Source organism: Acomys russatus, chromosome 8 (genome assembly GCF_903995435.1).
Source record: "Acomys russatus chromosome 8, mAcoRus1.1, whole genome shotgun sequence".
NCBI classification, from domain to species: domain Eukaryota; kingdom Metazoa; phylum Chordata; class Mammalia; order Rodentia; family Muridae; genus Acomys; species Acomys russatus.
Genome location: NC_067144.1, coordinates 56,773,553 through 56,788,298, shown reverse-complemented (window position 1 = coordinate 56,788,298; position 14,746 = coordinate 56,773,553). Strand labels below are relative to the sequence as shown.

Here is a 14,746-nt window from a genome sequence, read left to right as displayed (position 1 = left end):
GTCCCATTTCTTAAAAGAGACGTTGGACACTACAACTTCTAGTCCTGTGTCCAATGAATAAAAGCCGCAACTTTTATCAACATCAGTACAGTTTGTTCAGTGCAGGTCAGCTATGTGTCCTGGCCAATTTCCTTGACAGAATATTATTATGAACACTATCATTACAACTTAAGCAACGATAGAAATCAGTCTAATGATAAAAATAATGTGTAGTAATGTGTAATTGGAATTTCGTATTGTGGACATAATTTATATTCATGTGCCTTTAAACATGTGTTTAAAATATTACCTGACAAAGATACAAAGAGAAGTAAATGAGAAAAGGCTGCCTTAATCCTATCATTGAATTATAGAATTAGATACATTTATTGAAACTCTAATGCACACCGATGATTGCAAAAACCTATTTTTACTGTTCTGCCTCTTTTTCTCCAAGCATATTATACAAGAACTTTAAAAATATTAGAAATAGTTGCTATAGAAAGGGTTTTTAATGACCTTACAAGTACAATAAACCCTCATAAAATACAGTAAGTTTTGATCCAAAGTATTTAATCACATCTGGAAAAGTAGGTCAAACATATAATACACCGTCACGAAGTCTAGTAGCTAAAATGATGAAAGACCTCACATGCCATTAAGTGCAATTCCCATGACTGATCACACAAGCTCACTATCCTCAAGGCACAGCAAAGGAGGGTGGAGCTATAGAGAGGGCAGAGCTACAAGGAGCACAGAGCTATAAGAGGGTAGAGCTATATGAGGGTAAAGCTATAAGAAGGGCAGAGCTATAAGGAGAGGAGAGCTATACGGAGGGCAGGAATATAAGGAGGGTTGGATCTATAAGGAGGCTGGAGCTATAAGAAGGTAGAGCTATAAGGAGGCAGAACTATAAGAAAGGTAGAGCTATAAGAGGGTAGACCTACCCAGTCCAGATTCAGTAATGGAGAAGAGGCTGACATTAGCTGGTATGAAATGCATCACAAACCAAGAGCCATCTTAGTAATTAAAATGGCTAGACCCTGGACAATGATTGAGAGGAAATAAACTTGAAAAATCTCACAAAAGCTCTAGAAACAGGATCAGTTAGTGCTTGGATTATAGTCTCTGATACTTTATAATATTTCCCTCACAAAACAAACAAACAAACCTATCTTCCGTATTCACTTGCACAGAAGATTATGAGTAAACTTAAGGTCGCATCAATACCATCACTAGCAGGAGCCTTTGAAGGCAGTCAGAGGCGTAGCTGTGCTCCTACTGCGTCCGTTTTTCCCAGCATCCTCAGTGGACATCTATGTATCTATGCTCTATGTATCATCTAGTGTCCAGTGTCTGGCTGCAAGAAGGTCATTCAGAGAGCAAAGCCGACACCCTCTTGCATTCCAGTATCCGGGCGGAGCCAAGTGGAGGTTACTTAGCTAGCATTCTATCCACTAAGCCAACACTATGGAAAGCAGTACATTCTTGATCAGAACGGGCTTTCAACCTATCTTCTTTCTGTGGGAGAGGGATTACAAGTGATTGGTGGTCACTGCAGGCAACTGAACTCAACACTTCTTCCCTCAATTTCCTGCAATTTTTTTTTTTTAATCATTTAACACCTTGGATTAAATTCCTTCTATATAAAGCTGGGCGTGGTGGTGCACTCCTTTAATCTCAGCACTCCGGAGGCAGAGGCAGGCAGATTGCTGTGAGTTCAAGGTCAGCCTGCTCTACAAAGTCAGTCCAGGACAGGTGAGACTATCCAGAGAAACCCTGTCTCAAAAAACCAACATATACACTTTTAAATTAATATAAATTAAATTTATTCTATGAAAGTACCTAGCATGTTTGATGTTTCATGACTGACTAGAAGCCTGTTTAGAGTAATTAATTATACTTATACTCTTTCATGACCAATGAACGGGAATTCAGGTAACAACAATTAGCAAGGATGGCATAGTTTGACCTATCCCACAGGGCTGAGAAATTTAACAGTGTAACAGGGTAGAGAAGGGTATACAGGCTCCAAGTCTGACTTTCATTCTTAAATCCTATGGGGTTGTTTTCCCCCACAATCAGTTCTTCAAGTGTGGTCCGTTCAACCCTACAGACTCTTTCAAGACGCAGTGGGACCTCCTGTAGGGAACGGCGCTAATCACGGTGCTATGGACATGTGCTCCATCGGCTGCTCCTGATATTTGCCCTGCTGATGCAGAACCATGGGAGCAAAGACAGCACATCTCAGCAGAGAGCACGGCACTGGTACCAAGATGCAATCCCTTCTATTACTCAGAAATAAACACAATCAACTTTCTAAGAAATTCAGTTCCCCTGAAGAAGTATAACTTTGATCAAAAAATAATAATTTTACTAAACATTGAATCTGGATTGATGAGGCTTTTAAATTGTCAATGACCAATTAAAATGTACAAAGTTTGTATGGTAAAGCATGCTGTAAAATGCCTGCCAGTGCTAGAGTCGCAAAATTAGTATTTTCATAGAATACCATTTTTAGTTAAAAGAACAAATGACATAGTACAAAGCATGAATACCCAAATTTCACTTACCATGCACTGCAGAGTAACTGTTGTTAATGACTGATAGATAACTTCATCCAAGCTCAAACTTTTGAAAAAATATGCTTCAGTTACTATGATCCTGATAGTTCCTCATAATCTAAAGGCTTTTCTGAAAGCTAGTTCATAAGCTACTAACAGATTTGATATTTTGGCACAGTATTCATTCATAATATAGATGGAACTACAATTATCCACACAGTATGACAGAATCATGTATGGGTAACAGATCTGTTCAAACAGCAAGATACTGGGAGATTTTAATATCTGACACCACTATCTGGAAGGCAATTGATAATAAACACTGAGAGTGTGTGACTAGGATCACACTGCAACTCACCGGTATCAAACTGAGAACCACTGAACTTGGGTACAGTAAACAGAACAGTCATTATTTGAATAGGCAGTTAAAACACTCCTCCCTTTTCTAAATGAACATCTGCATAAAGCCAGATGTTTTTCACATAACAGAAGCAAGGCAACTTACTCCAACAGATGCAACCCCAGCAACACAGATTAAGACCCCAGCTCTTTACAATACCATAGATGTGAGACATTTGCAGCAGAGTAGAACATGTACCTTTTTGCTAATTAGTTTTAGAAACATGCTTTATGCAAAATGTTTATATAAACCAAATAGGTTGCTATTTTATTAATTTTGTAAGCTTCTCTGAATTTTAAGTTCTAACACAGAAAATATTTTATATCAACAAAGGCACTTGGAGTCCACCATAAGTCTGTGAGTTTACAGGAGTTCTGAGATCAAAAGTGTGCCATGTTATTAAATACACACTTGTTCTACAATACTTTTGGGTAGATGGGATTGGGATATTTGTAATTGATTTTTACAACTGAGTTGACAAAAAAAAAAAAAAAAAAAAAAAAGCATGATCACCAGACGAATGTCAGGAAATATTGCCACAGGCCCTACATGCCAGCCATCTCGGTGAAGAGGCCAGAACACGGCAACAAAGCAGCAGGTTGGGCTGGACGGACTCCTCCCCTCTGGGGCCCAACCCACTACTTCCTGCTTTCTGATTCCTGTCTAGACACACAGACGTATCATCTGCCTTGCCCCGGCAGCATTCAGACAAAAGATGCTTGCTTCTTCCACTGGGATAAAAGGCTACAGCTACCTGTGGCTAGAATAACCACATCCAGTGGTTTCTGCCCCTTTGTCTCTCTGCACGTCTCTAATCCTCCAGGAGTTGGACAGAGAGGAACAACTGTAAGCCAGATGGGAATTGGAGCCTGCCTCTCCCGGTGTTGGGCAACAGTACAATTTAATGATGGAAAAGGTTAGCTGAGATCAGATACTATCGGCCCTTGACTGAAACATTTTCTTCCAGTAAAGGAAAAGGTCTCATTTGTAAAGCCACCATAATTACAGTTTTGTTCGTAGTGTTCCCATTACTCCATAAAGCTGTTTTTCTTCTCCCATGTACTTAGAACAGTGTGGCCATCATGAAAAAAGAACTTTGTGACCCACTCAGATTTCAAGTATTATTTTACTTAAGGTATTAGTAAGGAAGACGTAATTTTAATAGTGGTTAAATGTGACTTTTTTTTGTAATTCATGCATAGTTGGTTTTCCGTTTGATGGCCATTCTTGGTTGTCAATTTGATCCCATGTGGATTTAATTAAAACTAAAGTGGCTGGGGACACCTGTGAGGATTTTTTTTCTTCTTAATTAAGTCATTTGATGTGGGAAGGCCCACTATTATCTAGATCTTTTGAGGTGGGAAGATTCACCTTTAATTTGAGCCACACCTATATAAAGAAGCCGGAGGGAAAAAAGCTTATTTACTCTTTTTGTCTGCTTGCCTTTACTCTTGCCTACAAACCTATTCCTTCACTGGCATCGAAGCCTCCTTCTTTGCAATTCTGGCATATACTGAAAAACTGCCTGAGAAATCCAGCCTTGTAGCTCACTGAATTTCCTTTTCAGGGGTTAGTAGGACAACAAATACATTAAACAGGTGGAGCTATCAGTTGTATAATGAAAAACTAGCATTTTCTGTACGTTTAGAAAAAAAAGAGCTAAGAATTAATTTGGCTAGAAACAATTGGTAACTGGCAGGAGTAAATCTAAAATCAAAATAGCCTCTGTAAAAATCCCATCCAAATACCAGTACGTTCAATGTTCATATCGGTGCCATGGTAAGATTTTGGAAAAATACTGCAAACTCCATTGCTAACTGTATCGCTGTGAGGACAACTCAAAGGCACTTAGACCTGCTAGCTGGGTACAACTTCAGTAAAGCACACGACCACTGGAGCAGCTACCCACATTTTTAAGATCTCCCAAATTAAAGTAATTTCCTAATGTCAGAAACACAGCACATGATATGTTTGTTCTTCAAGGAATTTCCACGAATTATATATTTCTCTAACTCCCAAATACGTACACCCTATCGGATTTTACACACACTTTGAATGTTTGCATGGTTTATAATTCTCATCATAAAAATACATTTTAAACCACGAGTTTGTTTGCACTTGTGTCATTTATCCCGAAATCTAGTTGAATGACAGTGTAAATATTTTATTTTGAAAAGGTGAAATAAAGTTTTCATTATCTCACTGTCTACATGAAGCTAAGTCCAGGGGAATGCTGTGTTTTGCTTAATAAATGGACTTTATATTTGTCACCTAGACATAAGGCGGGAGCAGGAAGAACTCGGTGCGGGGAATTGAGAGATGAAATATTGAACGGGAATGTGAGGAGACCGGGGTGATTCACTCAGTGTTAAAGGTCTTGCCTCACACGTGCTAAAGCCCTGGGATTAAGCCCCAGTTCTGAGAGGGAAGACGAAAAAATGAGCGTGAGGAGAGTTGAAGGAACAAGTTGGGATGCAAACCAGAACCACACACTGCGCCGGCTTGTTTTAGGAGAAAGCCAACCTAGGCACCCGGAGGATGGGGACACTCTAAGGAAGGATGGCCCATGAGAACACAGATCGTCGGCGAGCCCCGCGGAACCTCCCCAGTCCAGCCTCAGCAGCTTCCGGCCTCGATGCTCATCTCAGGAGCCACATGCAATCCCGCCTCAGGCTGGGCCTGGGATTCATTCCTCTCACACAGCCCTGGGACTCCCTTCCTCCCTTCCCTCAGGTATCTGTTTAAATGTGACTTCACCCGAAAAGCATTCTCTGAGGACAGAACCTAAAATAGCAATTCCTGTTCCCAAGCACGACCGCACCCATGCCACCATCTTGGCTCAGCTCGTGTGTTCTTTGTGAGCCTCTGAGAATGGGCATTACTATTCTTCACTATGCTCCGTAAGAAAACAGAGACCGTTTCTCTCCATGGCTTATAAACGTCCCTAAAAGTACTGAAAACTCAGTATTTATGTACAAAAAAAAAAAAAAGAAATAAAGAAAGAAATTTCATACCCAAATATGAAACAACTTTTAAAGTGGGGTAAATGTAGTAACAATAATAACAATGTATATGTTCCCATTTTCTACAAAGAGAACAGAGGAGATAAATTTTAAAAATACTTTGATATAAATAGACATATGTATGTAACGTGCTTTCTCCACTCTCCAATTCTTCCCCACTCTGACTCACTAGCTTTCATGTAACGGTCCCACTATTCTGACTGCTGAGCTCAGTCTCTAAGACTGTGCTGTATGAACAAGTCTTCCTACACTATTATGAGATATTGTATATTTCAACATTTTTAAAATTTAAATTTTATTACTGACAACTATACTGGACAGCCTTAGCTGTTCCAAATATACATGTGATTTTAATAACAGCTACTAAATTCATAATGGTAGCATCTGTAAGGAAGAAAAGGGAAAGGATTTGGGGAGTCATTCAAAAACTAATTTTCTGTGCCTTTCAACTTGGATGGTGAAAAACTAAAGCTAATATTCCACGTTAGGCAACAACTACCGGACAGTGATAGCTCACGGCTGCCATTCTCTTACAACTAAGGAGCGTTTCAGCGGAGAAGCAGAGGGAGACTTTCAGGGCAGCCTCGGAAATATAAGCCCCACTTGAAAAAGAATGAAATAAATTTGGAAAATTATCCAGGTCGTTCCCCAGGCCACCTTCGTGCTTCTAATCAGCTACACATCCTCACACCATCCTCATCTCGCTCTAAGCTCGAATTTGGCAGCTAGCGAAGGGCCAAAATAGTTTGATGCAATAGAAAGTTCTAGACAGAGTTGTAACTTCCTCTGAATTGATTTTTTTCCTACATAAGGTTTTTTTGTTTGTTTGTTTGTTTTTGTTTTAATACTGTGAGGAATGGAAAAAGGTAAGATTCCATTGATAAAATCCTTAGCGGTGAGAACAGAAGTAGTATACAGATCACCCTGGCCAAGCAATCAACAGTTTCCTGATTCTAGGAGGAACCTAGTGCTTTCCCTCATTTTGAATGCAATGCAGGTTGTATGGATGGAGGGCACCTACTGCAATTCAAATGTTTGAGGAGTATACTACTTAGTTAGTACTCCTTTCAGTGTGCAATACCAGTTTCTCTAAAGATTAGTAATGCCATATTACTTTCTACATTATGATTACCTACCCAAATCCCTCTTATGTTTTGATCCATATTTTGAGTGCTCAACTGCAGTGCATCTTGCTCTGGAGGACATATACTGTTTTTGTCCTGTTTTAAAAAAGTTTAAAACAATTTAATAGTCGTGGTATAAAAATATTACTATTAAATTTAATACTGGGCCAAACCCTTTGTATAGTCATGGCTAAGAAAATGTGTGCCAAGACCCAAAAAAATCATAATGTCCCTTTGACTCTTAAGTACACTTAGGATAGCCGATACCATGCACTGTAAGCTAGTCCAATTTAGTTGTGCATGTGGTGGGGGCTGACGTGTGTGCAGAAGGCCAGAGGCATATGTCAGGTATCCTGACCAATTACATCCCATAATATTCCCTGAGATAGGGTCTATCACTAACCTTAGCTCTAGGCTGGAAGCCAGTAAGAGCTGGTGGACGCATTGTCCTGCCCCCAAGAGCCCCGGAATTACACAGAAGCTTTGCATGTGGATTTGGGAAATTCAAACTCGGGCCTCCATATGTGTGAAGCATATTCTGCAGCAAAGGATATTACTGCACGATCTCATATAGTTGTATTCCGAACTGAAGCTAGGAGTAGGAGGCATTGTTTTGAAAATGTGCTATCTAAGATGGGTCAGGATTATGTAAGCTATGAAAAGGTCTAGAACTTCTGCTAATTATATTGCAAATAATTTAAGCCTCTTCTCAAAATATGGCACAGTGTTAAATTATAACAGCAAATGTTACCAAAGGTTACCCAGTACAGTAGCTCTGAAGTTGAGAGTGCAAATTTCCTTGAAATTGTAAGGTTTCCTCTGAAAACTAAAACATGAAATTAGAAGGATGAAATGGTTCTGCTCTTTTAAAAGTATTGAAAAGGTAACCAATTCTTCACTAATATTAAAAGTATTGTGAGGATAATTAATTCTTCAATATTACAGGAAAGGGCCCAAATATAAATGCTCTTCAAATCAGGAGATGTAATTTCCCATTGCCTTTGATTGTCAGAAGATGCATGATTAAAGATTCAGCCGCAGTGCCAAGGGAACTTTCAGAAACCATCGTGGCTTCTTCCCTAAGAGAGGCTTTGGGTACAGACAGTTATATGCCAGCCTACATCAATCAAGGCAGTATCATGTGTACTTAGCATATGACTTTTCCAGTACAGAATAAAGAGTATTGCCAGCACAGAGGCCAGCAGGGGACAGGCTGGGAACGTAACTTCATTTACCCTCAAGCCTTGGCTGAGGGAGAAGAAAAAGAAAAGTAGTGATTTACTAAAAATAAAATGTTGCCATACTTGAAACAAATGATAGTAGAGTTTCAAACACCAATGTGCTTCAAGTAAAATTAAGAAAGCACTGGAAAGTGAAACACTTCCATCCCCATCAGCCCCTTGAGAAATCCCTCACTCTGAGACCCCTGCTGTTATTGCTTCAGCACTCAGTATTGTGAGCAAGTCTGCACTTAAACACTCATTTGTACCAAGGATCTCACATCATTCCTTCTGTGCCCAAGCTTACTTACACTCCATAAAAACTGAAAATAGAAATGCACAAACCCTTCATTTCTCAGCCATAACTGCAGTCAATAATCTCCTGTGTGTCTCTTTGCTTACTCAGCTCACAATCTCACGAAGCTTACTGAATCAAGACTATGTCCTAACAACAGCTGTGCTTCCACTAACTTTACAAAACAGAATACAAGTATTGCTGCTAAGAGTGATGATACTCCAGTGTGACCTACAGGGACACTGTACAAGCACCACCCCATTAAATTTCAACAGGGCTATAGCTCAATAATCACTAGTCTACATGATGGACGCACCACCCTAGTGAGCCTCCAGTTTAACACAATACACTCACTCTATCACAAAACCACAGCACAAACAAGGCACTAACAATGACAATCAGCTGAGGTACATGCAGAACTTCGATTATCTACTGTTCACTCCAAGTAAAAGTAAAGTTACACACATTTTTCTAGAGCTATAGATATACGGGGGGGGGGAGGGGTTTAGTTATCACAAGACATCTGCCTTCTGTACTCTCTCTGCTGAAACCTACTCAAGTTGTTATTGGGTGTCCCACAGCATTTTCACTGGTCCTTACCAAAAGTCCTGGACTGGTGCCGTCACTTGGCTTAAGTAGCATTTTGTCCTTTTGTACAGCAAGTCAGCCTTCCATTAGGACAGTCTCGCAAGTCCAGTTTTTCCTCCGGCCATTGATCTTCATGTCATGAATGTATCATTAACAGCAAGGGCTTGCTAGTGACCTTCGAAAATCGTCTCCAACCAGAGCAGGAAACGAGACTATTTGCCAGTTTGCCCTTTTTAACTATTGCCTTCATTCGAAACTACATGGTTTTTTTTCCTTCCATTTCTTTTTCTTTTTTAAAAAACTATGTAATTTGTTCCTTTCTCCACCATCGACCTGGATGCTGTTCCCCTACACACACTCTGCCTGTAATTAGGCCCTTTCCCTTTCTCCCAGCTTCTTCCAACATCAACAAGTTTCTCAATTTTATTCTTTTTCGTTAGTCTTTAAAAAAGATTGTTTTTCTATGCAAAATGTACTAGCATCTGTGTTCAACCAAATGATTTCCAAATGACAGTGCTTAGAAGCACACCCTGGATGCTGGGAAACACTTCTTCCACGCAAGAGGACAGGGAAAACGTTCTCCAACAAACAGCTGCTGAGCTAACTCTTAAGATCAAAATAACAGACTGGAAAGGGAAAGATTAGAGACAGTTTGTGACTGAAAGAACAGCCAGTGCAAACGCTGGAGGAGTAAGTGGCACGCAGTGCTGGGAACTTCAACTCATTCTGTATTCTTGCCAGTGTAAAGTAAGGTGAGAAAACAGGAGAAACTGAGACTAGAGATGAATTTGAGGCAAAGCCTCAGTTTACCCTGAATTTGACATAAGCAAGGGGGTTGGCCTCGTGCATGCAGCACTCCTCCCATCACCTGCTACCGACATGGAAAGCGGAAGGGAAGTGGACTCTCTCTGCTTCTCTCATAATTGTCACAGCCTTGGGATGAAACCGGAAATGCTCCTCAAACACCTTAGTGATCTCCTGTCTCAATCTCTAACACATAAAATGAAGGCTTACATTTTATGTATTCTGTTTTTGTATTTGGGGGAGCCGAAGACTAAAACCATGGCCTGGCACACACTTTCGCAATTCTCTTATGTCAGTTAACAGACCATGGTAAGGTTACTGGAGAGAGTAGCATAGACTGAAAGGCCCTTGAGCGCTTCATGAAAATACTCACAAGATAAGTGTAAGCCACGGCCTTGGGCAAAGTCTCTCACATATCTTGACTTGAGTGTCCAAGGGAAAGTGTAGGGCTCTCATGATTGTCATCAGACGCAACTGAGAGGGTATGGCATCTCCCACATCTCTCCCAAGTTTTTAGTGTGTCTCTTTATTTTGATTAAATGATAATAAGCTTCTCCTTAAATATTTTCAATGTGGAGTGAGGGAGGAAAGTTTTATAATATACTAAACTTATAAGCTTGTACCTCAGTGCAATATTCAGCATCTCCTGAAAGTTGGAATACACAAATGACTGCCTACTTAAAATTCTACACTTTTTGGGTATATGATCCCCACAGTTGTTTTATATTCCAAAGGCATGAATTCTATATGATCATAAAAGGATCTCTAACTTAAATAAGACTGTCTAGAAGATAAGTAAGTGTCTAGTGCATATTTATATCCATTCATTTTTGATCTCACGCTTCACCTCTGCTTAATGAGTAAAGCTGATACATTACCAAGAAAAACCTTAATCGTGTATAAAACATTAAGGAGAACTTACTTGCATCTGCTTGGCTTCCCACACTGATGTACCTCTCGTTGCCTGGAAGCGCTGTCTGATAGTAGGACGTCTCCTCCTGAGGCGGGGTCTTGGCATTCTTTGCAGTGAGGAAGGCCACTGCTAATTCCAAGTTTCCATTACTATCCTTCAAACATCAAGAAAGAAACATCCAGTGGTTTTGGAGTAATGGCATGCAATCAAACAAAATGTATGCAATTTTTTCACTATATTTTATAGCCAAAATCATTTTGATAAGGAATAGTAAAATTTTTACTACCTATCAACTCTAATTCATTTCTTAAAACTATATTCATTATTTGATATTCATTATCAAAACATCTAATACAAATGCTTTAATCAATTCTCCATTTTCATAGTTTTCTATTACTTTCTGTCCAATCAATCATAAACTTCTAATTGTAAACAAATGAGTAATCTAGATTTTTTTCCTTTGCATTTTGTTGTAAGAATAAAAAGTGAATATTTAAAATATAGCTCCTCTAACATGGGTATTGGATGTACACCTCAGAACAAACAAAATGTCAAGAATTCTTAGGACATGGGAGGTACTGGTGTGTGATAATATGGAGAGGCATGAGAACTAGGCAAAAATACTATATTCACTGCCATGAGATGACAACTCTACACACACACACACACACACACACACACACACACACCAGTACACATCAAAAACGCACCTGACCAAAATATGCGAATGTTTACTTAGAAGTAACAGAAGGCAGAGGACTTGCTCAGCTTTATCTTTCAATTCCCTAAGAGGCCAATGATAAGGCATATGTAATAGTAGCTCAGAGCAGCTAACTGAGAGAACACAATAAACTCAGACAATATTCAAGTCAGCTCTGTATCAGAAGCCAGAGTGAAAGACGCCTGAAGGGTTAAGCAGGAAGCAGGTAGAGCATTTTGGACACCATATAATATTCACTTGAAAAAGCCTGCGCTGACTATGCATTAAAAATAAAACTATAGCAACAGAGTCTTATATCATTGCTAATCTATTAAAAGCAAGGCATGATACAGGCATCAAGATAATTGCAAAAGTATCAACAACCAAAAGAATGAAAAATCCGAAACCTGCCTCAGATCTCACTCTAGCAGGTAGTTAAGGGAAGGCGACAAGACTGCTTTAAAGTCAGCTTCCTTTACACCCACTACGAGACTCTTAAGTGACTCATCAAGACACAAGTTTACAACAGGCCACTGTTAGATAAGTACGTTACTCATAAACGTGAAGTGCGGTAGTGACAGCTGACACTGAGAAAGCACTTGCTATGTGTCAAGACATGCGGTAAGTGTTTTGAATGCCCTGCACCATATAATGAAAACACAGACACAGCAGGAGTTTCACAACGTGGTGGTTGTTTACGTTGTATGGCTAAGTACAGATTCTTGCTATGGTTCGGATATAAAATGCTCTTCATGGGCTCCTGTGTTTGGATAAAAGTTCCCAGCTGATGGTAGCATTTGTGTGGGAATTGGGTGACTTTCTAGGGAGTGCAGCTCGGTGAACTAAGGAACCTCTGGATGGTGAAGGACTTACACAGATAGCACTCAGGCCCACTGTCGCCAACTCTGCTTCCTGTGAGTCTGGACCCGCAAGCTCCTGCCACCATGACTTCCCTGCTGTGAGACAGTCCTCTTGCACTGTGAGCCAGAACAAACCCTTCCTCCTCTAATTGGCTGTCTGGAAATAAGTGTGCGTGTCTGTGTGTCTGTGTGTGTGTGTGTGTGTGTGTGTGTGTGTGTTTATGCACACGTAACAGGAGCAATGCATGCAGAGGGGAATGTGAGCCGCAAGAGCTGGAGCTACAAATGACTGCAAGCCAACTGATGTGAGTGCTGAGAACCAAAATCCGGCCCTCTGGGAGAACAGCCAGTGCGTCACCTCTGAGCTGCCGCTCCAGCGCAAGAGCAGCCAGTGCTCCACAGCTCTACCGCTCAGCTGTCACTCCAGCCCTCCTAAGTTGCTTTTGTTAGCATTTGGCCACAGGAGAAAGAAAAGTAACTTAACAGTATTTTCAAATACAGACAATAATGTCCGTGACTCTGGTTCCCAAAGCTTCCTGGACTCATACTAAGGAATATGGACAAGACTTGATTTGATCTATATTTCTCAAATTTGAAAAAGGGAAGAGGTTTCCTCCAAATCTACAATAGCAAAGTGATGGGCTACAGTCTCATCCTTTGTGAGCTCCTGGGGAAGATGTTTTCTGAAAATAGACTTGGAGTGGGTTAGTCACAGAATGGAAGGAAGACTGGCAATCATCTAAATGTCAAACTCCTAACACGTGAGGCGCTGCCCTTGCGCTTCTTCTAGTGGCAACTTGTACAGCTCTGGATTGGTACCCTCAACAACGACGTTTCATCAGTGTCCTCCTGGCAAATATGAGAACGCAAAGCTCCCAACAAAGCAGCAGCCATGGCCTTATCCAGGCGCCTGCCAACGGCTGCTGCAGCTTCCATTCCAGCTCTTGCACGCATGGTGTGTGTGACCTGGGATGGGTTTTTTAACATCCCAGTTTCCTCACCTTCAAAGGGGGGAATGGGGGTACTTATCTCTTGCAAATACAAGATTAAATTAACTAACCCACATTAAGAAGTAAAAGTTGCCTGGTCCACACTGCCTGGCACTCAGTAAGCACTGGTTATCGCGATCATTGACGATTTTTGTTACACCCATCAAACAAACAAACTCTAGAAATTAAAGACCCTCTGGCTCAGAATCAGGGACCATTTTAACTTCTTTTGCATTGGTTAAGTTACAAAGGTTTGGGGCTATACGTGTGACTACAGCGATGAAAGAAAAACAACACACAAATGAATTCAAAATACAGGTCTAATTCAAGCATATACTTCACTCGCTTAATCATTTTCACTGTGAACTCTCCATGGGATCTGACTCGTCTAGCACCTCCGTAGGGAACAGACCAAAATGACACATTGGCTTTACTACACATGCTACTGCAATCTGAGGTTGAATATCCTGGAGGAATGATTACCTGAATGAAGTTATCATGATCAACGTGGTAACTGAAAGGAGTGCATATTTCTTATTCCCATAAGGAAAAGCTTTGGACTCTACGTGTTCCTCTTTCACGTCTTACGCTGATGCCAACACTGAGCCCCATTCATATATTAAAACATGGCCAAATAACAAAATTCATTAACACTGGGACTGAGCCCTACTATTCTTCAAAAATAGTATCTGATATAGAAAGGTTACACATCACTCCAAGATGATATGAAATTTACCTGTTTAGAACTGCAGCACATGAAAGGAGACTCTCACTTTACACCATATTGATTTCCGCTATCTCTACTAATACTATGTGGTTTAACTAAGAGGCTCAGCTTTCTTATACAGTACACAACAGAGACAAAAATATGCCACAAATGTAAGCTATAAGAAAAGGCCATACCTTCAGGGCTTGCTGCAGTATCTCGGCATCATTAATGCCAGTTATTTCTCTCAGCTGATTCAAAAATGTCTGCTGGTGCTAGAGGGCAGAAAAAAATCATAATTATTACATTAGGAACAATGGAAATATTTTAAGGCTATTTTATTTTACAGAGAAAAAAGGAAGAGAAACAAATGTAGAGCTTGAAAGATACAGAATAAAGGTGACACTCATTTGGAACAAAGAAAGACCCCACACATCACACATGGGAGGGCGAGCCCTTACACTACTCTCATATTTCTCCCAGTCTTTTTTTTTTTTTTTTTTTTTATGACAGAGTATTACTATATAGCATTGGCTAACTTAAAACTCATATGGATCTGTCTGGCTTGAACTCACAGACGT

General features: G+C 40.2%; 1 protein-coding gene across 1 annotated transcript in view; it reads right to left on the bottom strand.

Moving 5' to 3' along the window:
- Usp25 (ubiquitin specific peptidase 25) overlaps positions 1 to 14,746 on the bottom strand; it is a 108,873-nt gene that overhangs the window by 70,828 nt on the left and 23,299 nt on the right. The window contains exons 2-3 of the mRNA XM_051150149.1: positions 14,363 to 14,440; positions 10,920 to 11,064 (exon numbers count right to left, since the gene is read on the bottom strand). Coding sequence (XP_051006106.1) covers positions 10,920 to 11,064; positions 14,363 to 14,440 — 223 coding nt within the window. The remainder of the gene's footprint in view (positions 1 to 10,919; positions 11,065 to 14,362; positions 14,441 to 14,746) is intronic.